The 24,549-nt window shown below is 48.0% G+C and overlaps 1 protein-coding gene and 1 non-coding gene across 8 annotated transcripts in view; one reads left to right on the top strand and one right to left on the bottom strand.

Annotated features, from left to right (window-relative positions):
- The window catches only part of CELF6 (CUGBP Elav-like family member 6), a 199,406-nt gene that overhangs the window by 27,833 nt on the left and 147,024 nt on the right, over positions 1 to 24,549 (bottom strand). For 6 of the 7 annotated variants that reach the window (XR_005451109.1, XR_005451110.1, XM_038747441.1 and 3 more), the window contains 3 exons: positions 4,346 to 4,474; positions 3,739 to 3,818; positions 2,110 to 2,253 (listed from right to left, as the gene is read on the bottom strand). Coding sequence is in view for 5 of the 7 variants with exons in the window: in XM_038747441.1 (XP_038603369.1) it covers positions 2,110 to 2,253; positions 3,739 to 3,818; positions 4,346 to 4,474 (353 nt within the window). In the remaining 2 variants the exon portion in view is untranslated. The remainder of the gene's footprint in view (positions 1 to 2,109; positions 2,254 to 3,738; positions 3,819 to 4,345; positions 4,475 to 24,549) is intronic. The other variant, XM_038747440.1, reaches the window with a different exon arrangement.
- Positions 11,411 to 11,547, top strand: LOC119929268. Its single transcript, XR_005451400.1, has one exon. It is a non-coding gene; the product is annotated as a small nucleolar RNA SNORA7 (small nucleolar RNA).

Consider the following 24,549-nt stretch of genomic DNA (forward strand, 5'->3'; position numbering starts at 1 on the left):
GACAGAAATAAATACCAGAAGGGCTCAAGCAGCTATTGCAGGGCTGATTGGCTTTTTTCTTAAAGCCATCTGAAAAATTGATTAGCTGGTACTTTTCCCTTCTGACAAATACCCAAGGCACTGTACCCTTAAATTGAGTCCACCAACAAGGCTCCCACCTCAGGGAATGGGGAGCATGGTAGGGAGCAATTTGTTCTGAGAACCCAGGAGGGAGAGTGGGCTAGAAGGGGCCGGCTTCAGTGGACTCTGGATTTCCACCTAGGATGACTTGAGGCTGTGGCCAGGAGGAAGAGGAGGCCGGACTGGACTTCACAGTGGCAACACTATTAGGCAGGGCCCGAGAAGAAGGGGGTTTCTTAGGCCGTGCTGGGAGTAACCCGGGACAGGTCAGAACTTGGCCTCGGGAAAAGAGGAAGCTTCAGACCGGCCATGCCAGTTTGAAAGACGTTTTGCCATGGCAGCAGCCCCTTCGGTCATCCTTTAGCTGCCGGTAGCCAGACTGGGAAGGTGGAAAGGGATGGGGAATGCCTGTGCCTCTCTACCCCTCGCCACTGTGCCTCTCTCTCTCTCTGCCCCCGTTGCCAGAAAATGGGCTCCACAGAGGGGGCCAAATAGGCAGAGGGTGAGGGGGCTGAGGAGGTGGGGGTTGGTAATGGACTGAAATAGACTTTTTCAGAGATCAGCCAACAGTGAGCATGGCCGAAGGAGGAGGCCGGAGGTAACAGCTCTAGGGAGGCAGGACCACAGAGCACCTCCCCAACCTGACCCAGTCAGCCAGGCCTAGTCCAGCCAGTGGACCACCTCTGCTGCTGCCTTTCTGTGCACACAGGCATCTATGGCTGTTCCCCGCTCCTGCTTCGTCCCAAGCTAGTTTCTGAGCTAAAGCAGCAACAGTGGCCTGCTTACTCGCTCCCTTCTCCCTTCCCCCTAATCTCCCCGTGCTGCCCCTGCTGCCAGGGTCAGAGTTGGGGAGGATAAGTTTCAGGGAGTAGGAGGGTGAGAGTCGGGTTCGAGTAGGAGGGAATGGGTCCGAGTAGGAGGGAATGGCCTAGCTCTACAGCCCTCCTGCAACCGGAACTGTGATCCCAAGTTCCCACCAGGTCGTGGGGAAGACTTCTCTGGGGGTTGGGGAGAAGGGGAGAAGGATAATAGATAATAGTAATAACAACATTAATAATAATGAATAATTAAGCCTTCTGAAAAGCATATCTCCTAGACTATGAGCTCACTGTGGGCAGGAAATGTGTCTGATATTATATTGCACTTTCCCAAGTGTTTACTACAGTGCTTTGCACACAGTAAGTGCTCAATAAACTTTCCAAGCAGTTAGTACAGTGCTCTGCACATAGTAAGCGCTCAATAAATACGATTGAATGAATGAATGAATGAATAAATATGATTGAATGAATGAATCTCCTCCAAGGGGTTTTTCCCAACTAAGCTTTTATTCCCGCCTCTCTCACTCCCTTCTGTTTCTCCCTTGCACTAAGATTTGTACCCTTTATTCACTGCTTCCTCAGCCACACAGCATTTACATACATATCTGTAATTTAAATAATTTATATTAATATCTGTCTCCCCCTCTGGACTGTAAGTTCGTTGTAGTCAGGGAACATGTCTACCAATTTCATTATATTGTACCTTCCCAAGTGCTCAGTTCAGTGCTCTACACAGAGTAAGTGCTCAATATGTCTGATTGATGGATTGATTGATAATATCCCCTTTCTGGGGGTTTCGGTTTTCTGCTCGACAGGTAGAGGTTGTGGGGCCTGGGGCCTTCGAACTTCTGCCCAGACTGTGACATCATGATATTAGCTGGGTGCCCAGAATAATGTGCAAGATGTCACGGGTGTACCGGTTAGAATTTTTTTTAGTTTCACCCCAATTCTTAAGCCTGGTTTTGGCCTCAGACCAGGTAGAGCCTCTCTAGGTCCAAAGAGACAACTGACGTCAACCCTGGAGGGAAGAAGCCCAGATTTGCTGATCTCTTGTTGGGAGACTGGGTGGGGAGCAGACCAGGCCTGATTGGGTCTCAAAAGCACCCGATTTCTGGCTGGGAAGAAATGGGGCCACGATGAAAGACCTCAAAGAGGCAGTAGCATCTCCTACCGCTTGTGTGTACGCCCCATAGGCTCCAAACTGGATCGTCATTGGGTTGAAGATGCCCAGCTGCCCCGCCATCTGATGCATTCGCCTCAGAGTTCTCTCTTTGTCCGTGTCTGCAAACTTCACTACGAGGCTGGAGGACGCTCCCTAGGAAAGAGAGAGAGAGAGAGAAACCGGGGAGAAGGAGGCTATGACCCGGGCCAGGCCTCAGCATCGAGAGGGCCGAGCGTGGAGCTCCTTTGGATGGAGAAGCAATGGGGAAAACTGGCTTGGATCAGCTCCTGGGGCTTGGAGAGTCCCTCACCATATCTAGTTTGCTTAACAAGACAAGTACTGACTCAGTGCATTGCTAGTCAAACCTCCGATCACCTGTCCCCCTGGAAAGGCCCCTAGGACGGTAACTATGAGAGGATGAGAAATCTAGAGAGAAGGTGAGACTTCCCTCCATTTGGGCTGTTTTAGGAGCAGTCCAGCTGGAAGGCAGGAGGCTGGAAACAGTGACCTCTAGAAGTTCCCACCACCCTGAAGTTTCTCACCATCCTGACCAAATGTGGCTCCAGCTGCGTGGCCCTCAGCTGCATCCCCAGAGGTAGTCTCCAGCTCTTCTAACTCTCATCACCCGGAATCTCATTTCCTCCAAAGTCCCCAGGGTCCACATCATTCTCCTGGATCCCAGTTACTCCCTGCTCTGCTCCTCCCCTCATTGTTACAGCAGTAGCAGCAGCAGCAGCCCCTCACTCTTACAGAGGGGAGACCCTGGAGTAATGCACAGGGCAGCCAGCTGGCTCTTAGCCTGCCTTAAGGGAAGGACCGTGGGACTGGGAGTCAGAAGACCTGGGTTCAAACCTCTGACCCTCCATGTTCTGGCCAGGTGACCATGGGCAAATCACTGGACCTCTCTGGCCTCAGCTTTCCTTTGATAAAATGGGGATAAGGTAGATTTAAAATGGGGATAAGGTAGATTGTGAGCCTCATGAGGGTCATGGACTACTCCACGGCTTGGAGCTTAATAAGTGCTATAATCATAGTTTTTTATAGTATTTGTTAAGCGCTTACTATGTGTCAAGCACTGTTCTAAGCGCTGGGATACAGGCCGGATACATTTCTTGTCCCACATGGGGCTCACAGTCAAGAAGGAGGGAACAAGGAACTGAATCTCCATTTTGCAGTTGAGAAAACTGAGGCACAGAGACGTTAAATGACTTACTCAAGGTCACACAACAGGCAAGTGGCAGAGCTGGGATTAGCACCCAGGACCTCTGGCTTCCAGGCCTAAGCTCTAGGGGCCTAGGCCACTGGGCCACCTTGCTTCCCATTATTACTATTATTCCAATTATCTCACTGGCCTGAAAGGTGACCAAGGTACATAACCTCTCTGGGCCTTGGTTTCCTCATGTGTAAAATGGAAATAAGTTGTGGGACAGGGACCGTGTCTGATCTGATTCTCTTTTATCTCCCCTGGTGCTTAGCACCTAGGACGCACTTTAGAAATACCATAACTAATTAAGAGGAGCAGAGAGGGTCAAGTGAATTTAGTCTCCTAGCTTTGCCCCAGGCTCTTTTCTCTGGAAACCAACATAGAAACTGCAGGGCTTTGGTGAGCTGTTCCCATCGGAATTCCCCAGGACTCACTGGCATAGTCTGGCTGCCGTGCAGGCTGTTGATAGCTGCTTGGGCTTCTGCGTGGCTTCCGTACTTTACAAAAGCACAGCCTGGTGGGAGAAAAGGCAGACACTGCATTAGCTCCGATGGACTGGAAAGCTTGGAGGGTGGGGAAGAGGCAGGTTGTCACCCACCCTGTTCGAGTCTCTGGGAGAGCGGGGGCGGGGTGGAGATGGGGAAGGGGCTGTCACCTTTTCCCGGTGCTGGCTGAGTGGCGCAGGCCACAGGTCCAGGGCTCCTCCCGTCAGGATGGTCAGAGGCCACCTAGGAAGGGGCTGGGCTCAGAGAACGGAGGCTCGGAGGACTCGGGAGTTTTTGGGGGTTGATGGCCACTGTGGAACCATCTGATGTGGGGAATGTCCCTGGAAACCCTGCTGTTCTTGTAGGATGGCATCAACTCTGGGCTCAAGGGCCACCGGCTCGTGGAAAAGCTTCCCTGCTAGTGGCACAGGGGAGCCACTCTGTGTGCTTCTGGGCCAAGGCCTGACCACCTTGTGGGGGAGTCCTTCCCTGGGCTCCAGGCCCTCAGACGGCCCCTCACCCTCTGAAACCCACAGGGACCCCCTCCGTTTCCCACCTTTGCTGGCTCCATCAGGGCCTCTGAGGATGGTGCATTCTTCGATCTGTCCGAAGGGCTCAAACAGCCGCCTGACGTCATCCTCACTCTGCTGCTTCCCCAACATCCCCACAAAGAGCTTCCTATCTTCTAAAACCAAACGAAATGCCATTAGCAAATCGACAGGGCTGACAGGGGGAGGAAGGGTGGGGATGGGGTGGTCCCTGAGGACCTAGAGCCCCTTCTGGGCCTACCCTTGTCCTGGGAGAGAGAGTTCCACCCTACAGTGAATTGGCCTCTGTCCTGCAGAGTCAGCCGCAGCTGCCATTTTTCCCACTCTGGACGGCCACTTTCTTGTCCAACTCCTTCATGAATCCCCTTGCCCAGCAGGCTGAGGCAAAGGCCTCTTTTTCTCCAGAATTCAGGTGACAGGATTAGGAGCCAGATCCTCACCCTTATCCAGGATCCTCAGCACCCAGAGTCCAAAAACCAGAACGGGTGATGGGCCAAGATGAGAGAAACCCACCCATCTCTAAAACTCCATAATGCTCACACCCTCCCTTCTGTTATCAGCAAATCCCCTAGCCGAGGAAGAGAAGAAAGATAATACAGGGAGAGGTAGGATGAGTTAAGGGGGCCAAGATGGGAGGTGGAGAGACTATTAAGTAACAACAATTGCATTTTTATGATTGACTATGAGAATAACCCACGGTCTCAGCCCTGGCCTGAGGGACATAAATAACTTAAACACGATGGAAGTGATGGTAAATAATGAGAATTTCATGATTATTACCCGCATCTGTCTTCAGCAGTGCCACAGCCCGCACTGAGCATTAATGGCATTTGACAAAGAAAATAAGGTACCTTGTCAGGCCGTGCAGAAAAAATAAATAAATAATGGCAGAAGAGGATTAATGCCTTGTCAGTTAAGGCCCCAGGAAAATTAGTTGAGGGAATAGGGTTCATATATTGTCTAGTTAAACATAAACCATCTCTATAAAAGCCCAGTTTCTATTGAGCTGTAGGACTGTCTGTGGCTTAAATTTCTCTGTCATCCCAGCGGGTCTCTTTGTGCTATGGAGCAATTGGGACCCTTCCCCATCATGGAGACACTGGTCTCTTCTGTTTGCCTTGGCTGCCTCCTCTCTTGGTTTCCTGAGTTCTTCCCTCTGAAAGCCAGAGGGGACAAAAAGCGGAGCCCAACTTCTACTGCGGCACACTGCTTCTTGTCTGGTCCCCACCCAGTTGGGCCTTTTCCTTCCTCCTCCTCTCTTCTACTTTCCCCTCATTCTCCTCCTGGGCCTGGCACCTCTCCGTTTTTCCCTCTGTCACCCTCTATCCCAATGGAGATATCACTTCGTGATGGCGAATTGTGGCCTATGGAGATCCCAGGTCTCTCCTGGAGCTCTTCCTCCCTGGGAATCTGGCGATGAGTCTCCTGAACCAGAGAAAAAAGCTCAAGAAGGGGAGGGCCAGTGGGGAGACTGGGAAGAGACATTAATAGGGATGGAGAGAGCTCCTGAGAGAAGGTTTTGTTAGTCTGGAATGAGGCTATGAGGGAGACAGGGGTTACCAGGTCTACGTTGGCAATCTGTAAATATAATTCCACAGGTCGGGGCGAGGCTTATGATCTCAAGAAGCAGACAATCTAATTCCTTTATCCGGAGTCTTCACCCAAGCACAAAAAAGTGCTCAAGTGAGTCAGCTTTTTTTTAAAAATGATATTCATTAAACGCTTACTATGTGTCAGGCACTGTACTAAGCCCTGAGGTAGATAGAAACTGATCAGATTGGACATAGTCCATGTGCCACATGTGGCTTAGAGTCTTCACCCCCATTTTGCAGATGAGGGAACTGAGGCCCAGAGAAGTTAAGCGGCTTGCCCAAGGTCACACAGCAGACAAGTGGCAGAGCCATGATTAGAACCCAGTGTTTGTGCCACTGAGGGCTCCCGGAAATACTGGAACAAACCATTCTACTGGCCGTCACCTAGAAGAGCCCCCACTATTTGGTAGCAATTACTATGCGGAGGAGAGGGTGAACAAATGTTTTCTGTTTCCAGAGAGCGCTAAACAGACTTAACTGGCAGCAAGAGAGTGTTGGTGGGTCTGCAAATGTTGTTCAAGAAAGACCTGTCCCAGAAACCTGCAACTTTGGCATTATCCTTGACCCTTTATTGTCTTTCAGCACTGCCCTGCCACTAACCTCTGCTGGTTTTTCCTCCCAAACATGTCCTAAATCTGCTCCTCCCTGCAAATGGCCACCACCCTGGTCTGGGTGCTTGTCAGATTCTGCCTAGATTACTGCATCAGCCACCTCACTGGTCTCCCATCCCCAGCCTCTCCCTTCTCCACTCATCAATCAATCAACCAATCAATCAATGTCATTTACTGAGTGCTTAAGGTGTGCAGCACACTGTACTAAGTGTTTGGGAGAGTACCTCACTTTGTTTCCTGGATCATTTTTCTAAAACAGAAATTGGCAACATTTTTTTTTTTGCAGAAATGCCAAATTAAAGAGCCTTTAAACAGTCTATGCCCTTCTCCTCCCCAGGGAACATTATTATGTGACTTTGCACATGGTGCAATGTAATAGCATCATGGCACTACATCATGGCAAGGAGATGGGAAAGGAAAGGGAAGGAATGAGGGGAACTGGAAAAGAAAAGGTGGAGGACAGGAGGAAGGGCATGGAGAGGAAGTCAGTAATAAACAGCCTGTCTGAAGGCTTCTCTGGGACGGGGCTGGTGGGAGCCTAGTCCCGCTCCCTGGGTGCTCTTGTGGATCCGGGGTCTTAACTCTGACCAGGGAATCTTCATCACATTAGTGATAATAATATTAATTGATGGTATTTGTTAAATCCTTACTACAGGCAAGGCACTATTCTAAATGCTGCGCTAGTTACAAGATAATCAGGTTGGACATGGTCCCTGGAATAATAATAATAATGGCATTTATTAAGGGCTTACTATGTGCAAAGCACTGTTCTAAGCACTGGGGAAGATACAAGGTGATCAGGTTGTCCCATGGGAGCTCATAGTCTTAATCCCCATTTTACAGATGAGGGAACTGTGGTACAGAGAAGTTAAGTAACTTGCCCAAAGTCACACAGCTGACAATTGGCAGAGCTGGGATGTGAACCCTTGACCTCTGACTCCAAAGCCCGTGCTCTTTCCACTGAGGGCTCTTTCCACTGAGGGCCCACTCTGTACCACATAGGGCTCACAGTCTTAATCCCCATTTTACAGATGAGGGAACTGAGGCACAGAAAAGTGAAGTCACAAGGCCACACAGCAGCCAAGTGGTGGAGCTGGGATTAGAACCCAGGTCCTTCTAACTCCCAGACCCATGCTTTAACCACTAGGCATGATGCTCAGGGAGGGAGTCTCCACCTCTCACATCAGCCAGAGGGTGAATCCCTACCCACCCATGGATGCTCCTGCTCTCAACAGTTTTTTGGATGGTTCTTGACCCCTGCCCCACTTCCACTCTTGTCTGTAGCCTCACATCTCCCCCTTCTGCCTTCAGCTCTAAAAAACTACTGAGCCAGCAGGGAAGGAGGCTGGAGGCAGGTTGTGTTTCAGCCCATGTCCAACTTGTACTTCCCAAGCGCTTAGTGCAGTGCTCTGCACACAGTAAGTGCTCAATAAATACGATTGATTGATTGATTGATTGACCAAGGGGACCAATTCCCAGAGGTATTCAAGGTTTAACCAGAGGTAAAGGCCTTCCCGTACTAAGCCCTCCTTTTCCTCAGCTCCCCCTCCCTTCCGCGTCACCTCAACTTGCTCCCTTTGCCCTTCTCCCCTCTCCCCGCCCCACAGAACTTATGTATATAAGTATATTTTTATAATTGTATTTATTTATATCAATGCCTGTTTACTTGTTTCGTTGTCTGTCTCCCCGCTTCTAGACTGTAAGCCCAGTGGGGGCAGGGATTGTCTCTCTTTATTGCTGAATTGTACTTTCCAAATGCTTTAGTACAGGGCTCTGCACACCATAAGCATTCAATAAATATGATTGATTGATTGAATGAATGAATGAGTGAATGATTTGGGGGAGGCTCTTCCCCCGACAGGGTGCCGATAGGAGAAGCTGGGCAAGGAGGGGAGGGTGGATTTGGCAAAACAGGCATTTGCCCCACCCTTTTAATAAGGAGAGGAGAGAAAGATAGGGGAGAGAAAGAGAGAGGGGAAGAAACTGGAATTTACATCTGCTGGTTTTCTTCCTCCCCTCTACTGCTACCGTTGCTTAACGGAGCCACTCTCCGACCCAGCCCTAAGTAGTGAGGTGCCCAGCATGGGGATCTCTTGCTAGACTGTAAGCTCATTATGGGCAGCGAATGTGTCTGCTTATTCTCTTGTACTATACTCTCCAAAGCGCTCTGCACATAGTAAGTGCTCAATAAATCCCTTTGATTGATTGATTGATTGAAAGTGGCTGAACTCACTCCTGCCCCAGGGCTTTTCCACCCAGCACTTGGCCCACGGCGTCTGCTTCTGGTGCTCGCGATGCCTGACGTGGGGGCTGTTCTTGGCTCTGGTGAGCATGGGGGGCACCGGTCTCTTTTCCTACTTGGCTGGGCTGGCCTGCTGCATCACCACGGCTGCTTGCTGAGGGCAGGAGGGTGGCACGGGAAATGGGGGAACAAGAACAGCTCGAGTAACCAACTTGGCACCCCCTGGCCCTTTCCGTCTCAAAGGGGTGGGACAACCCTGCTACTTCCTGCCCTGATTCCTGCATAGAGAAGCAGCGTGGCTCAGTGGTAAGAGCACGGGCTTGGGAGTCAGAGGTCATGGGTTCTAATTCCAGCTCCCTCACATGTCAGCTCTGTGACTTTGGGCAAGTCATTTAACATCTCTGTGCCTCAGTTCCTTCATCTGTAAAACGGGGATTAAGACTGTGAGCCCCACGTGGGACAACCCGATTACCTTGTATCTACCCCAGTACTTAGAACAGTGCTTGGCACATAGTAAGTGCCTAACAAAGACCAACATTATTATTATTATAACTTTTGTTCTGTGGAGGCAAAATTAATGGTGCCAAATCTCAAGGTGCCAAATCTGTGGGAGGGCATTTGTGCTCAAGAGCCCCTTTTGATTCCAAGAATCTAAGAGAAGCGGCATGGCCTAGTGGGTAGAGCACGGGCTTGGGAGTCAGAAGGAACTGGATTCTAATCCCAGCTCTACTACTTTTCTGCTCTATGTTCTTAGACAAGTCCCTTCACTTCTTTGTGCCTCACTTCCCTCACCTGTCAAATGGAGATGAAGACTATGAGCCCCTTGGGGGACATGGACTGTGTCCAACCTGATGACCTTGTATCTACCCCAGTGTGTAGAACAGTGCCTCGCACTTAGTAAGTGCTTAACAAATACCATAAAAAAAAGAGCCATATGAATCTCTTGAGCCACAGGTTCCTGACTTCTGTTCTAAAAATTTGTTCTTCACACTCCTTCTCAATACTTAAAAGCTTCCAATGGCTACCCATCCCTTTTTACAGAACCAGAAATGCCTGGCCAGTGGCTTTAAGGTACCCATCAGCTCTCGCCCTCTTATCAGCTGTTCTCCCATTGCATCCCAGCTCAAACACTTCATTCCTCCCAAGCCCACTGTGCCTTGTTCTAGGCTCTCCTTCTTAACTATGGTAATCAGGGCATTTGTTAAGCACTTACTATGTACCAAGCACTGTACTAAGCACTGAGGTCTCCACAAGATGATAGGTTCGACACAATCCCTGTCCCACGTGGGGCTCACAATGTAGTTCTTCCAACTCTTTACTTCTGCTCTTCCTCAGACCTGGAACTTCTGAGGAAATTTCAAATCTTTTAAATCTGCCAGATCACTCTCCCCTTCTCCAAGCTCCTCCTGAAATACCACTTCTGCTAGAAGGCATTCCCTGTTTCCCTTTGATACCATGGTACACTGAAACCAAACAATCTGGCATTGGTGGGTGAACACTCCCTAACTCCCTAACAAGGTTCCAGACCAAATGTATAGGAAAAAATTAATGTTATGGTAGAACAGAGTCTATTTTAACACCTTAGCATTTTAGGGTATTTTTTAAGTGCTTACTATATATCAGGCATTGTACTAAGCACAGGGGTAGACACAAGCTAATTAGTTTGTATACTGTGCGTGTCCCACATAGGGTTCATTGTCTTAATTATCATTTTACAGATGAGGTAACCGAGGCAAAAAGAGGTTAAGTGATTGCCCATCGTCACACAGCAGACAAGCGGCGGATCAGGATTAGAACCCAGATCCTTCTGACTCCCAGGCCTGTTTTCATTCATTCATTCATTCATATTTATTGAGCATTTACTGTGTGCAGAGCACTGTACTAAGCACTTGGGAAGTACAAGTTAGCAACATGTAGAGATGGACCCTACCCAACAACGGGCTCACAGTCTAGAAGGGGGAGACAGACAACAAAACAAAACATGTGGATAGGTGTCAAGTCATCAGAACTAGGCGACAATGTTTCTCAGATGATCTTATTTTAATTAACTCCGATTAATTTGGATTAAAAAATAGATTTATTCATCTATTTATCCTTCCACTCTCCTACTATCTAAAGCCAAATTGTTATTTCTTTCTCCTCTAACTACAAATGATATGTTTATTCACCTGAACGTTCAGTTATGGATTTGGATTACTCTGTTTGTCAATACTTTTATGCCAGCCTCTCCCATTAAAAGTGTAAACTCCTTGCGATCAGGGAGCGTGCTACTTTCCTGTTGTACTACCCAAGCGTTTAGTACAGTGCAATGCTACTACTACTACAACTACAACAACTTTAATTACAACTACCATTACTAGAAACAGAATGGTGTAGTGGCTACAGCACGGCCTGAGAGTCAGAAGCTCGTGCCACTTGTCTGCTGTGTGATCTTGGGCAAGTTATTTCACTTCTCTGAGCCTCAGCAACCTTATTAAGACTGTGAACTCTATGTGGAACAGGGACTTTGTCCAACCCAACTTGATTGCATCCACCTCAGCACTTAATACAGGACCCGGCACATAGTAAGCACTAACAAATACATAGTTATTATTATTATTATTATTATTATTTCTACTGTAACTACTCCACCTCTCAGGTTTGCACCTGGAGAGTTTCCAGTACTTTACCAGTCTTGTCTATGGGAGGGAGAGTCAAGCAGAGGCATACCATTCCATTCCTCGCTTGGCCAGTGGCTAGTGAGTGGAAGGCAATCTGCTACGAGTCAAAACTCACCCGTGCTGGGCAGCAGCAGCATGGGAGAGAGTCAAAGATGGGGACTCAGGTTTATTGTGTGGAAGGAGGCAATGGTAAACCACTTCCACATTTTTACCAAGACAACTCTATGGATTCATGAAGCGTTCCATAGCTTTCTATTTATTTTATTTTGTTAGTATGTTTGGTTTTGTTCTCTGTCTCCCACTTTTAGACTGTGAGCCCACTGTTGGGTAGGGACTGTCTCTATATGTTGCCAACTTGTACTTCCCAAGCGCTTAGTACAGTGCTCTGCACACAGTAAGCGCTCAATAAATACGATTGATGGTGACGATGATGATGATACACACACAGTAAGCGCTCAATAAATACGATTGATGATGATGATACACTACCATAGTGATTGCAGATGGAGAGTGGGGCGTTCTGGGAGAGATGTGTCCGTGGTGTCGTTATGGATCAGAAACGACTCGACGGCATAAGATAAGACTACTTCTGAATTGTACTTTCCATGGGCTTAGTACAGTGTTCTGCACACAGTAAGCGCTCAATAAATATGCATGAATGATTGAATGAATGACTACATACTACAAGCAGCATGGCTCAGCGGGAAGAGCACGGGCTGTGAAGTCAGAGGTCATGGGTTCAAACCCCTGCTCCGCCAATTGTCCGCTGTGTGACTTTGGGCAAGTCACTTAACTTCTCTGGGTCTCAGTTCCCTCATCTGTAAAATGGGGATTAAGACTGTGAGGTCCCCCGTGGGACAACCTGAGGACCTTGTAACCTCCCCAGCGCTTAGAACAGTGCTTTGCACATAGTAAGCGCTTAACAAATGCCATTATTATTATTATTACTACTACAATCCCTGGTCCCTAGGAGGGACCTCGGCTTGATTCTCCCATACTGCAGAGGTGCTATGGGGCAGATCGGAAACAATGCCAACTGCAAATTAAAACAGCAGGCACCCAACCCTGGTCCTAGCTCCCTCCCCACCGAGCCCCGTGCAAAACTCGGAGGCCATTGATTCAGAAGGAAGAGCCATACTGGCTTTCCCGGAAGTCCCATGAGCTTTTCATTAAAGAGAAGAACATAACGGTCTAGAGAGGAGTTGGTCATTCCCGGACTGAAGACGGGAGGTGGCAGAATTGGAATGGAAGAGAACGGAAGGCCTTGAAAGGAGGGGCTGAGGGAGCGGGCGGGAGCCAGCCGGGAAAAGCTGGATCTCCGCCTCGACAAGGCAGGTGTGCAACAGTGTGGCGGAGGCCCCTGTTCAGGCGCTCGCTCCTATTGATTTTTAATCCCTCACCAATTATATTCTGTAAGTGGGTAATTTATTTCCTTGCTCCCTCTGGGATATGCAGGAGGGCCTTGCTCACACCAGCTGAGTCGTGTTTAATAACTGCATCTCCCTTTGAATACACAGTTATTTACCCACGGTATAAAGATTGAATGTGCCGCGTCACTGTGGGTACGGGAGCGAGACGCCCACAGCTACATTTCACTTAGTGGCTGATGGCGGTGGAGGGATGATGGGGTCTCGCGGCTGGAAGCCTGTGCCACTGGGAAGTGGGATGGAGCCGGGGGGGGGTTGGGGTTGGAGGAGACCGAAATCTGGGGGACTGATCTCAGAGTCTCGTCCGGAGCTGCCTTTGGGAGTAGCTGGAAACCTCAAGCCAGTCACTTCCCAGCGGGAGACACTAGGAAGTGAATTAACTTCATGCACTCAGCGATTGGGTCTACCAATATTGTACTACCTCTATTAAGCACTTAGTACAGTGCTTTGCACACAGTAAGTGCTCAGTAAATCTAATTAATAATAATAATGATGGTATTTGCTAAGCGCTTACTACGTGCAAAGCACTGTTCTAAGCGCTGGGGAGGTTACAAGGTGATCAGGTTGTCCCACGTGGGGCTCACAGTCTTAAGCCCCATTTTACAGATGAGGTAACTGAGGCACAGAGAAGTTAAGTGACTTGCCCAAAGTCACAGAGCTGACAAGTGGCAGAGTCGGAATTAGAACCCATGACCTCTGGCTCCCAAGCCCGCGCCCTTTCCACTGAGCCATGCTGCTTCTCCAATTGAATTGTATTGTACTCTCCGAAGTGCTCAGCACCGTGCACTGCACATAGTAAGCGCTCAAATAATACTACTGGTGATTGATTGATTGACCCGAAATGAAGTGGAATGAGTACAGCCTGAGAGTCGAGAATCTGTGTCCTAATCCCGGCTCCGTCACTTGTCTGATGTGTGACTTGGGGCAAATCACTTCACTTCTCTGTGACTCAGAGAAGTGAGTCTGTAAAATAGGGATTAAGATTGTGAGTCCCGTGTACAGCATGGTCTGTGTCCAACCTGATTAGCTTGTATCTACCCCCAGTGCTTGGTACCGTTCTTGGCACAGAGTAAGCACTTAACAAATACTATTAAAACAAAAAAATAGCCAGTTTGAATGCCCTCCCCACCACCCCCAGTGAAGTGGGCACTCGGGTAAGTCAATTGTCCCCGGGATCAGGAGAAGAGAGTAACCTCCCTTTCCCCTAAATCACATTCTGTAATCAGTTCATCAGTGGTATTTACTGAGTGCTTACTCTGTGCAGAACACTGTACTAAGCACTTGGGAGGGTATAATACAACATATTTGGTAGACATGTCCCCTCCCCGCATGGAGCTTACAGTCTAGATGGGGAGGCACACATTAAAATACATTACAGATATTTTCCTGGTGTTTGCAGAGTAATAATGATAAAAACAGTGTGATATTTGGCAAGCACTTATTTAGGGCCAACTACAGTCGTAAGTCCTGGACACAGTCCCGGCCCCGCAAGGGGCTCAGTCTAATGGAGAGGAAGAACAGGTAGTTTACCTCCATTTTACAGATGAGAAAACAGAGGCACAGACAAGTTAATTGATTTGCCCATGGTCATACTGAAGGCAAGTGGTGGAGGTGGGACTAAAACCCAGGTCTCCTGACTCCCGGGCCCTTGGTCTTTCCACTAGGCCACAATGCTTTTCATCACTTTAAATCACCACTGGGGTTGTTGGAACTGAGGTCTGCTGACTGTGTCCAGGATAACCCCACCAACAAAAAAGGACAGACTGGCCCTCCCAAGGCCAATTCTCATTTTCAGGGGCTGTTAGTCAGCCCCTCCCTGTGGATCAGCCTCTCCCCAATTAGTGTTGTCTATAGTCTTCTGGTCTCCAGCTTCATTTGTTACACAAAGGCACACACACATACACAGACACAGACATGCACAAACACACTACCCCTTTTCCAAGTTCCTTCAACCCTCTCTGTCATTCCTTTTTTTTAAAATGGTATTTGTTAAGCACTCACTTGGTACTAAGCACTGGGGTAGATACAAGCTAGTAATGTTGAGCACGGTCCATGTCCCACATGGGGCTCACAATATTAATCCCCATTTTACAGACGGGGTAAGTGAGGAACAGAGAAGCTGTGACTTGCCCAACGTCATACAGCAGACAAGTCGTGGAACTGGGATTAGGACCCAAGTCCTTTTGGCTCTCAGGCCCATGCTCTATCCACTTCGCCACACTGCTTCTCTTTTCTCATGTCCTTCAAGCAGGATTTCTTTAGTCTCACACTATTACCAGGCCCCCCCTTTCCTCTTCTTCTTTCCACAGATATCTGCACTCCTCAGCTCATGGTTTATATCACACTGGGTGAAATATAAGAAGGCCGTGGAAGATGAAAAAAGCCTTATAAAGCTTGTTGCATTCCAAGTTTAGTCTTATAAGTTCAAGTTTCAGCATTATAAAGTTAAGTTGTACACCACTTGTTTCTCTGGCACTTATTTATCAAGGATCAGTGATCAGTCGCACCTCACATGGAACCAAGTGGCAACAACTCGAAATCATTTTCTAGTAAGCGGTGAGTTTTAAATAATTGCAGTGTTTAGTCAATCTGGCTTCCCTAGCCTGCAGCTTTCTGTGGGGTCTTTCCTTCCAAATACCATTCCCAGTTTGGCCTGCTTTACCTTCCAAGTAGACAAGTGCACCCAACGCCAGAGAGCACGACCCCCAACACCAGCCTACTCCTTGGTGGGGTTTGGGGCTCAGACCTCCGTTCTCCTTCCAGTGCTTCCTTTAAAAATGAGTCCCCTGGTATAACATCATTTGCCCGCTTTCTGGTCCAGGAAGGCCTATGTGGGGAAACTCTATTATTCCAGCCCCCTTCCATCAACCTGGATTCAACCCAAGTCTCAGCATACCCAAGGAACGTATGCCATCTTCTGCCCTTGGGGGCCAACTGGGCTTGTCCAAATTTCCAAGTGAGTGTTCCATTGTTTTTGAATTTGGGGGCTAGAAAGGGGCGAAAGAAATAACAATTGCAAAGGGTGAGGTCTTTCTCCCCAGTCTTCATCTTTCTCTTCCTGTTCTGGCATGTTCTGTCTCACAGACCCCACTTTCTGCCTTAACTTTTTTTTATAGTTATTTGTTAAGCATTTACTATGTGCCAGGCATTGTACTAAATACTGGGATAGATACAAGCTAGTCAGGTTAGTCACAGTCCATGTCCTATATGGGGCTTACAACATTAATCCCCATTTTACAGATGAGGTAACTGAGGCACAGAGAAGTTAAATGACTTGTCCAAGGTCACTCAGCAGACAAGTGCCAGAGTTGGCTTAGAATCCAGATTCTTCTAAGAAGAAGAATCTCCCAGGCCCATGCTCTATCCAATAGGCTACACTGCTTCGCCATAGGGTAGCTTGGGACTCTTCTTCACCTGACTCCTCCAGGAAGCTTGTCTCCTTCCACTGCTTGTCTTGATCGGAAACTGGGTTTCAGGTTATAAATAGTTAATGTTCTCCCATCATCTTACTGATCATGTCTACCCTGTTAATTGTGGGACAAAGCTTCATTTTTAGGGGTATAAGATGATTTGGATGTAGTGACAGGTAGCCTATAGCCCAACTCGGGGAAAAATCTTGTTCATTAGGAAGATAGGTTTCCATAACAATTCATTTTTGTTGGTGTTAACAAATGTTGGAAAGATCAGTATAAAAGGTAATAATAATAATAATGGCATTTATTAAGCTCTTACTATGTGCAAAGCACTGGTCTAAGCGCTGGGGAGGTAACAAGGTGATCAGGTTGTCCCACGGGGGGCCTCATAGTCTTAATCCCCATTTTACAGTTGAGGTGACTGAGGCACAGAGAAGTTAAGTGACTTACCCAAAGTCACACAGCTGACAATTGGCAGAGCCGGAATTTGAACCCATGGCCTCTGACTCCAAAGCCTGTGCTCTTTCCACTGAGTCACACTGGATGCAAAAGAATAATTGATAGATGCAACCGTGATACTGGATTGTGAGCCCCATGTGATATAGGGACTGTGTCCAACCTGATTATCTTATAGCTACTCTAACACTTAGTACAGTGCTTCGCATATAATGAGTGCTTTACAAATACCAATTTTTTTTAAAAAAGGTCTCGAATACCATTCCTTCACTCTCTGCGCCTCAGTGTCATTCCCTGTAGTAGTAATAGTATTTATTAAGTGCTTACTGTATCCAAAGCGCTGTGAAATGGGGAGCACTTTTCTGGAGGTTTATCAATATTTGTATATTGATTCTCTCTCTCCACAACTCAGTGAGGCAGGAAGAGGGAGTGTTATCCCCATTCACAGAGGTACACAAGGAGAGGATCAGAATGATAGTGGAAAGATAATGAGGCTGGGAGTCAGGAGATCCAGGTAAGTATATAATGATCAGATCAGACACAGTCCCTGTCCCCCATGGGGCTCACATTCTAAGAGGTACGGAGAGCAGGGATCTTGTCCCCAGTTTACGGATGAGGAAATTGAGGCCCTGAGAGGTTATGTGACTTGCCCAAGATCACAAAACAAGCCAGAGGTAGAGCTGGGATTAGAACTCATGGTCTAATCTCATAGTCTTTCCCCTTAACCACACTGGCTCTCCCATAAGTGCCATCATCCCTGTATGTGGAATTTGGGGTCATTCCCGGCAGGTCAAGGGCAACATCTAGGCCAGTGAGATTACCTGAAAGGATATGACCTTGTGACTGTAAGCTCCTTATGGGCAGGGAACATTTCCATCAAAACTGTTATAATAGTACAGTGCTCTGCACCTAGTAAGTGCTCAGTGAATACCATTGATTGATTGACTCTGACAGGGCAGCTCTGGGACTGGCCAGTGTCTCCAGATCCAGTGAAAGGAAAAAAGAAAGAGCAGAGAAAGAAAAAACCCCACAAGAACAGAGGGAAGATGGAAAGGGGAAAGGCGAAAGGAGTTAAAGAAAAAGCAGGAAGGAAGAAAGAATGAAAGGAAGAAAGAGAAAATGAGGAAGAGGGGAGAGAGGAAGGAAGGAAGGAAGGAAGGAATGAGGGAGGGAAGAGAAGGATGGAGGGAGGGAAGGAGGACAGGAGGGATGGAGGAAGAAAGGGAGGGAGGAAGAAAGGGAGGGAGGAAGAAAGGGAGGGAGGTTACCTGTCAACCTCTGAATCAAGCAAAAACTCCTCACTCTCAGCTTCAAGGCTCTCCATCACCTCGCCCCCTCTTACCTCACCTCCCTTCTCTCCTTCTACAGCCCAGCCCACACCCTCCACTCCTCTGCTGCTATCCTTCTCACTGGGCCTCGTTCTTGCCTGTCCCGCGGTCGACCCCCGGCCCACGTCCTTCCCCTGGCCTGGAATGCCCTTCCTCCACATATCCGCCAAACTAGCTCTCTTCCTCCCTTCAAAGCCTTACTGAGAGCTCACCTCCTCCAAGAGGCCTTTCCAAAGTGAGCCCCCTTTTTCCTCTCCTCCTCCCCTCCCCATTGCCACCCCGCCTTACCCCCTTCCCCTCCCCACAGCACTTGTATACATTTGTACATATTTATTACTTTATTTATTTTACTTGTACATATTTACTACTCAATTTATTTTATTAACGATGTGATGGCTATAATTCTATTTATTCTGACGGTTTTGACACCTGTCAACTTGTTTTGTTTTATTGTCTGTCTCCCCCTTCTAGACTGTGAGCCCGTTGTTGGGTAGGGGCCGTCTCTATATGTTGCCGACTTGTACTTCCCAACCGCTTAGTACAGTGCTCTGCAAATGGTAAGCGCTCAATAAATATGATTGAATATGATTGAAATATGATTGAAATATGATTGAATGAATGAATGAAAGGGAGGAAGGAAAAGGGGAGGGTGAGAAGGAGGAAGGGAGGGAAGGAGGAAGTAAGGGAGAAAGAGACAGAGGTAGTAGGAAGGGAGGGAGGATGGGCGGGAGTGGGGAAAGGAAGAGGAAGGAAGGAAGAAGAGAAGTGAGGATGAAGAGGTGACGTCATCCCCCGGGCCTGGAATGCCCTCCCTCTGCCCATCTGCCAAGCTAGCTCTCTTCCTCCCTTCAAGGCCCTACTGAGAGCTCGCCTCCTCCAGGAGGCCTTCCCAGACTGAGCCCCTTCCTTCCTCTCCCCCTCATCCCCCTCTGCATTCCCCCCATCTTACCTCCTTCCCTTCCCCACAGCACCTGTATATATGTATATATGCTTGTACATATTTATTACTCTATTTATTTATTTATTTTACTTGTACATATCTATTCTATTTATTTTATTTTGTTAGTATGTTTGGTTTGGTTCTCTGTCTCCCCCTTTTAGACTGTGAGCCCACTATTGGGTAGGGACTGTCCCTATATGTTGCCAATTTGTACTTCCCAAGCGCTTAGTACAGTGCTCTGCACATAGTAAGCGCTCAATAAATACGATTGATGATGATGATGATGATGATGACAGTGCTGCTGAATGAATGCTGGAGCGCAGAGTTTAGGGACAGTATCAGCTTGGAAAAAGCTTCTCAACGCATGGCCACTAGATGGCGGGGGTGAGTTCCGCTCCCATGTGCAGAGCCTCCTCCTCGCCACTCATTCATTCATTCAATCCTATTTATTAATAATGATGGCATTTATTAAGCGCTTACTATGTGCCAAGCACTGTTCTAAGCGCTGGGGAGGTTTAAGGGTGATCAGGTTGTCCCACGGGGGGCTCACAGTCTTAATCCCCATTTTACAGATGAGGGAACTGAGGCCCAGAGAAGTTAATAATAATAATAATGGCATTTATTAAGCGCTTACTATGTGCAAAGCACTGTTCTAAGCGCTGGGGAGGTTACAAGGTGATCAGGTTGTCCCACGGGGGGCTCATAGTCTTCACCCCCATTTTCCAGATGAGGTCACCGGGGCCCAGAGAAGTGAAGTGACTTGCCCCAAAGTCATGCAGCTGACAATTGGCCGAGGCGGGATTTGAACCCGTGACCTCTGACTCCAGAGCCCGCGCTCTTTCCACTGAGCCACGCTGCTTCTCTGCTTCTCTGCTCTGGGCAAGTTAAGTGACTTGCCCAAAGTCACAGAGCTGACAAGTGGCAGAGTCGGGATTAGAACCCATGACCTCTGGCTCCAAAGCCAGGGCTCTTTCCACTGAGGCACGCCGTTTCTCTTATTGAGCTTATTGAGTGCTTACTGTGTGCAGAACACTGTACTAAGCACTTAGAAAGTACAATGTGGCAACAGAGACAATACCTAGCCAACAACGGGCTCACAGTCTAGAAGGGGAGAGATAGACAACAAAACAAAACAGAAAAACAAGTAGACAGGCAAGTCAGTACAGGAAATCTGGTGCTGGAAGGAGGCAAGGAGGCAAGGAGGGAGAAGTCATCAAAAATAGTGTAAAAGAAAACCCAACGCCAAATGTGCATCCCACTGGCCAGGCCACCATCACCCCAGCTCTTACTCCTGAGGGATCAGGTCTGGGAAACAGGGCTGGTGTGTGGGCGATCGGGAGCCCCTAGTCAGTCACCTGGTCACCTCCCTCCACTCCCACCAGGGCAGGTAAAGCAGGCCACTTGGGTGGAAGACCTGTCATTTCCTCAGAGTTAGTCTGTAGAAAATAAAAAAGGGGTCCCAGAAGGAAGCTAGAGGAAAGTGGCTCGATTTTTCCCACCTTGTGGGTAGGGTGTGTGCCTTTATTACCATTATCATTGTCATTTGTATTAATAACAACAATAATAATGATCATACTTATTAACTGCTAACTTTGTGCCCAACACTGTTCTAAGTGCTAAGGTAGATACAAGTTAATCAGGTTGGACAAAGTCCCTGTCCCACATGGGGCTCACACTATTAATCTCCATTTTACAGATGAGGTAACTGAAGCGCAGGAAAGTTAAGTGATTTGACCAAGGTCACACGGTATCAGGAGGCAGAGCTGGAATTAGAACCCAGGTCTTTTCGACTCCCAGGACCGAGCTCTATTCGCTAAGCCACTGAGGTACAGGGCCAAACACCCAATGCAGGACTTTGTGCACAGTGGTTATACTGCGAGTAACAATTCATATTAATGATTCTGGAGGGGAGCTCAGGGCCTGAGGTGAGAGCAGGGCCCGGCTGCCTGCCCCTCTTGTGAGTTTGGCTCTTGCTGGGCAAGGACTAGGCAGGCTGGCCTGGCTTTCAGGGGAGAGAGGGAGCCACGGCCCCTGGGCCTGGGCTGACCAGAACAGGCTTGGGAGTCAGAGGACGTGAGTTCTAATCCCGGCTCCGCCGCTTGTCCGCTGCATGACCTTGGGCAAGTCACTTCACTTCTCCATCCCTCCGTTCCCTCATCTGTAAAATGGGGATAAAAAAATGCGAGCCCCACGTGGGACAACCTGATTACCCTGTAACTACTGCAGTGCTCAGAACAGTGCTTGGCACATAGTAAGCGCTTAACAAATACTATAATTATTATTATTATTACAGCTCTCTGGCCCTTCTCTTCACCTGCTCCAGAGTCCTACAGAAGCAGAGCCCAGTGCCCTTAGGGAGATTTGGTCCAAATCTAGTCACGGCAGCAGAAGCACCAACTCAGCCCCGGGACTAAGAAACAGTGTGACCTAGTGGAAAGAACATGAGCTTAGGAGTCAGAAAGAGTTGGGTTCAGAAGGACCTGCCTGCTGTATGACTTTGGGCAAGTCAGTTCACTTATCTGTAAAATGAGGGTTAAGAGTATAAGCCCCATGAGGGACAGGAACTGTTTCCAGCCTGATTGATTTGCATATACCCCAGTGTTTAGAACAGTACTTGGCACTTAGTAAGTCCTGAACAAGTACCATTATTGAGAAGCAGCATGTAGTGAATAGAGCCTGGGCTTGAGAGTCAGAAAATCATGAGTTCTAAGCTCAGCTCCACCACTTGTCTGCTGTGTGACCTTGGGCAGGTCGCTTCACTTCTCTGTGCCTCAGTTATCTCATCTGTAAAATGAGAACTAAGATTGTGAGCCCCACATGGGACTAGGACTATGTCCGACCTGATTTGCTTGTATCCACCCCAGCACTTAGTACAGTGCCTGGCACATAGTAAGCACTTAAATACCACTATTATTATTATCATTATTTTCATTATTATTCTTACCTGCACAGCTTAGCTTGGCTCCTCAGCCAGGTGGGTCTCTCACTAACCATCTCTAAGCCTGCTCTGGGGCTGAAAGGGCACCCTGGCCTGAGTGAGTTGGACATTTGGGTCCCTGTGGCACCCACGCTGTGCCCTGCTCCTCTCTGACTGGGTGCCTGCATGGGTACAGCCCTACCCTTCTGCCAACACTTCCCCAGCCACGCGGGAGCCCTTTCCTCTTAATTAATTAGGCTTTCATTAAGCAGCGGTTACCTAGGAACAGAAGCAGGCCATCTCTACACAGCACTGGGTGATAGATTGCAGCCTGCCCATCTTTGTCAGACCCACCCTTTACTGCCCAGAAAAACCCAGGGATTGGTTGAATCAGTTTGGGTTCCTGGGGGTTCATTGAGTTGGGGGGAAGTGAGGCAGGGGGCAGCTTCTGACATGGGGGTGGGAGGAATTAGTCCAGCTAAGCTCCTGGGGTTAGATCCTTGGTTTTCCTTTCCCAGCTTAGCTGTAGCTCACCAGAGCGAGAGGGCAATCCCCCAGAGGGTAGGCAGGGGCATTACCATCTAAGGGCATCTTGTGGTTTGGAAGCTGATCTTATTTTACTTGTACATATTTACTATTCTATTTATTTTATTTTGTTAATATGTTTTGCTTTGTCTGTCTCCCCCTTCTAGACTGTGAGCCCACTGTTGGGTTGGGACCGTCTCTATATGTTGCCAACTTGTACTTCACAATGCTTAGTACAGTGCTCTGCACACAGTAAGTGCTCAATAAATACGATTGAACAGTAAGTGCCCAATAAATACGATTGAAAGAATGAATGGTCAGCTTGGCCCATACTGGGCAGAGCCTGGGGAAGGTGTCAGGGGCCCAGCTGGGCTCCTATCTGGGCCTCAAGGGGGCTGACCTAGAAACTCCTCTGCTCTGCCAGTAAGGAGCTCAACTTGGGTTCTCACTGATTTCCAGGTCTTGCCATTCACTGCATGTTTCACCCTTCGCTCTAGGCATCTAAGGGAGAGGAGTGGGGTCCCAGCAGGCCACCTGGATAGTTGGAGTTTGGGTGGCTGAATGTGGGTTTGACCAGTCATTCCAAGAGTCAGTGGTCTGGGGCACTGGCAGACATCCGCCTTTCCCCCAGCCTGGCCCCCTCCCCCTCACACTAAGCACCAAACATAGGGATCTGAAAAAGACCACCTCACCCACCCAGGAAACCTTCATATGATCCCAGAGACAGTTCACTTCAGTCAGGGTCTCCCTTCCCCTCTAGCTGCCCACCCAGATTCCTTCCTCTAGGAAGTCCTCCTGTGTCTCCTAAGTCTTTCTTCAGACTCATCCTGACAGTCTCCATTTTCTCCCTTTCCCCACCAATTTCACATGAAAGGGAAAATAAAAAGGATAGTGGGGGGCTGGGTGGGGGCAGGGTGGGGAGTGAATCAATCAATCAATCAATCAATCGTATTTATTGAGCACTTACTGTGTGCAGAGCACTGTACTAAGTGCTTGGGAAGTACAAGTTGGCAACATATAGAGACAGTCCCTACCCAACAGTGGGCTAACAGACTAAAAGGGGGAGACAGAGAACAAAACCAAACATACTAACAAAATAAAATAAATAGAATAGATATGTACAAGTAAAATAAATAAATAAATAAATAGAGTAATAAATACGTACAAACATATATACCTAGAAAAGAAGCCAATCACTCTCTGGCTCTCTTGTCTCCCTTGCATAGAGCAGCTGTTCCTAGAGACCTGGAAGCTTGACTCATGCATACACTGTGAGCCCACTGTAGGCAGGGATTGTCTCTATTTTTGCTGAATTGTACTTTCCAAGTGCTTAGTACAGTGCTCTGCACACAGTAAGCACTCAGTAAATACGACTGAATGAATTTATCCAACTGGTAGAATCTGAGGATGATCCTCTCACTTCTCCCATTATACCTCACCCAGCTCACCCTCTCATTTCTCCCAAACTCCCCTTCCCACTGTACCTCATTCTCAATCCCCTGGCCCTCCTCCTGCCCCTTAGCTCAAACCATGTTAGGACTCTGCATGGTCTAGTGGTAAGAACAGGGGCCTGAGTGTCTGAGAATCTAGGTTCTAATCCTGGCTCCTCCACTTGTCTGCTGTGTGACCTTGGGCAGGTCGCTTAACTTCTCTGTGTTTCATTTGTAAAATGGGGTTTAAGACCATGAACCCCATGTGGGACATGGACTGTGTCCAATTTTATTACCTTGTAACTACTCCAGCGCTTGTTACAGTGCTTAGCACCTAGTAAGTACTCATCAAATACCATTACAAAAATAGCAAAAAAGCCCCTTCCTCCTTCCTAGAATTCCCTCCCACTTCAAATCACCACACCACAGCTCTCCACGTCTTCAAAGCCTTCCTGAAATCCCACCTTTTCCAGGAAGCTTTCCCTAAATCAATTTTCTTCTTCCCAGGTTACATCCTCTCAACCTCACCACTTTTGCACCATCTCAACACTTTGGTACTCACAATCTCTCATTGCATTGCATTGTTGCATATATCAGTTTACATACTCTATTTAAGTGCTTCTTCCTTAGACAGTAGTAGTAATTAAGTAATTAAGCATCTACGCCTATCT

The sequence above is a fragment of the Tachyglossus aculeatus genome, chromosome 5 (assembly GCF_015852505.1).
Source record: "Tachyglossus aculeatus isolate mTacAcu1 chromosome 5, mTacAcu1.pri, whole genome shotgun sequence".
In the NCBI taxonomy this organism is placed as follows: Eukaryota; Metazoa; Chordata; class Mammalia; order Monotremata; family Tachyglossidae; genus Tachyglossus; species Tachyglossus aculeatus.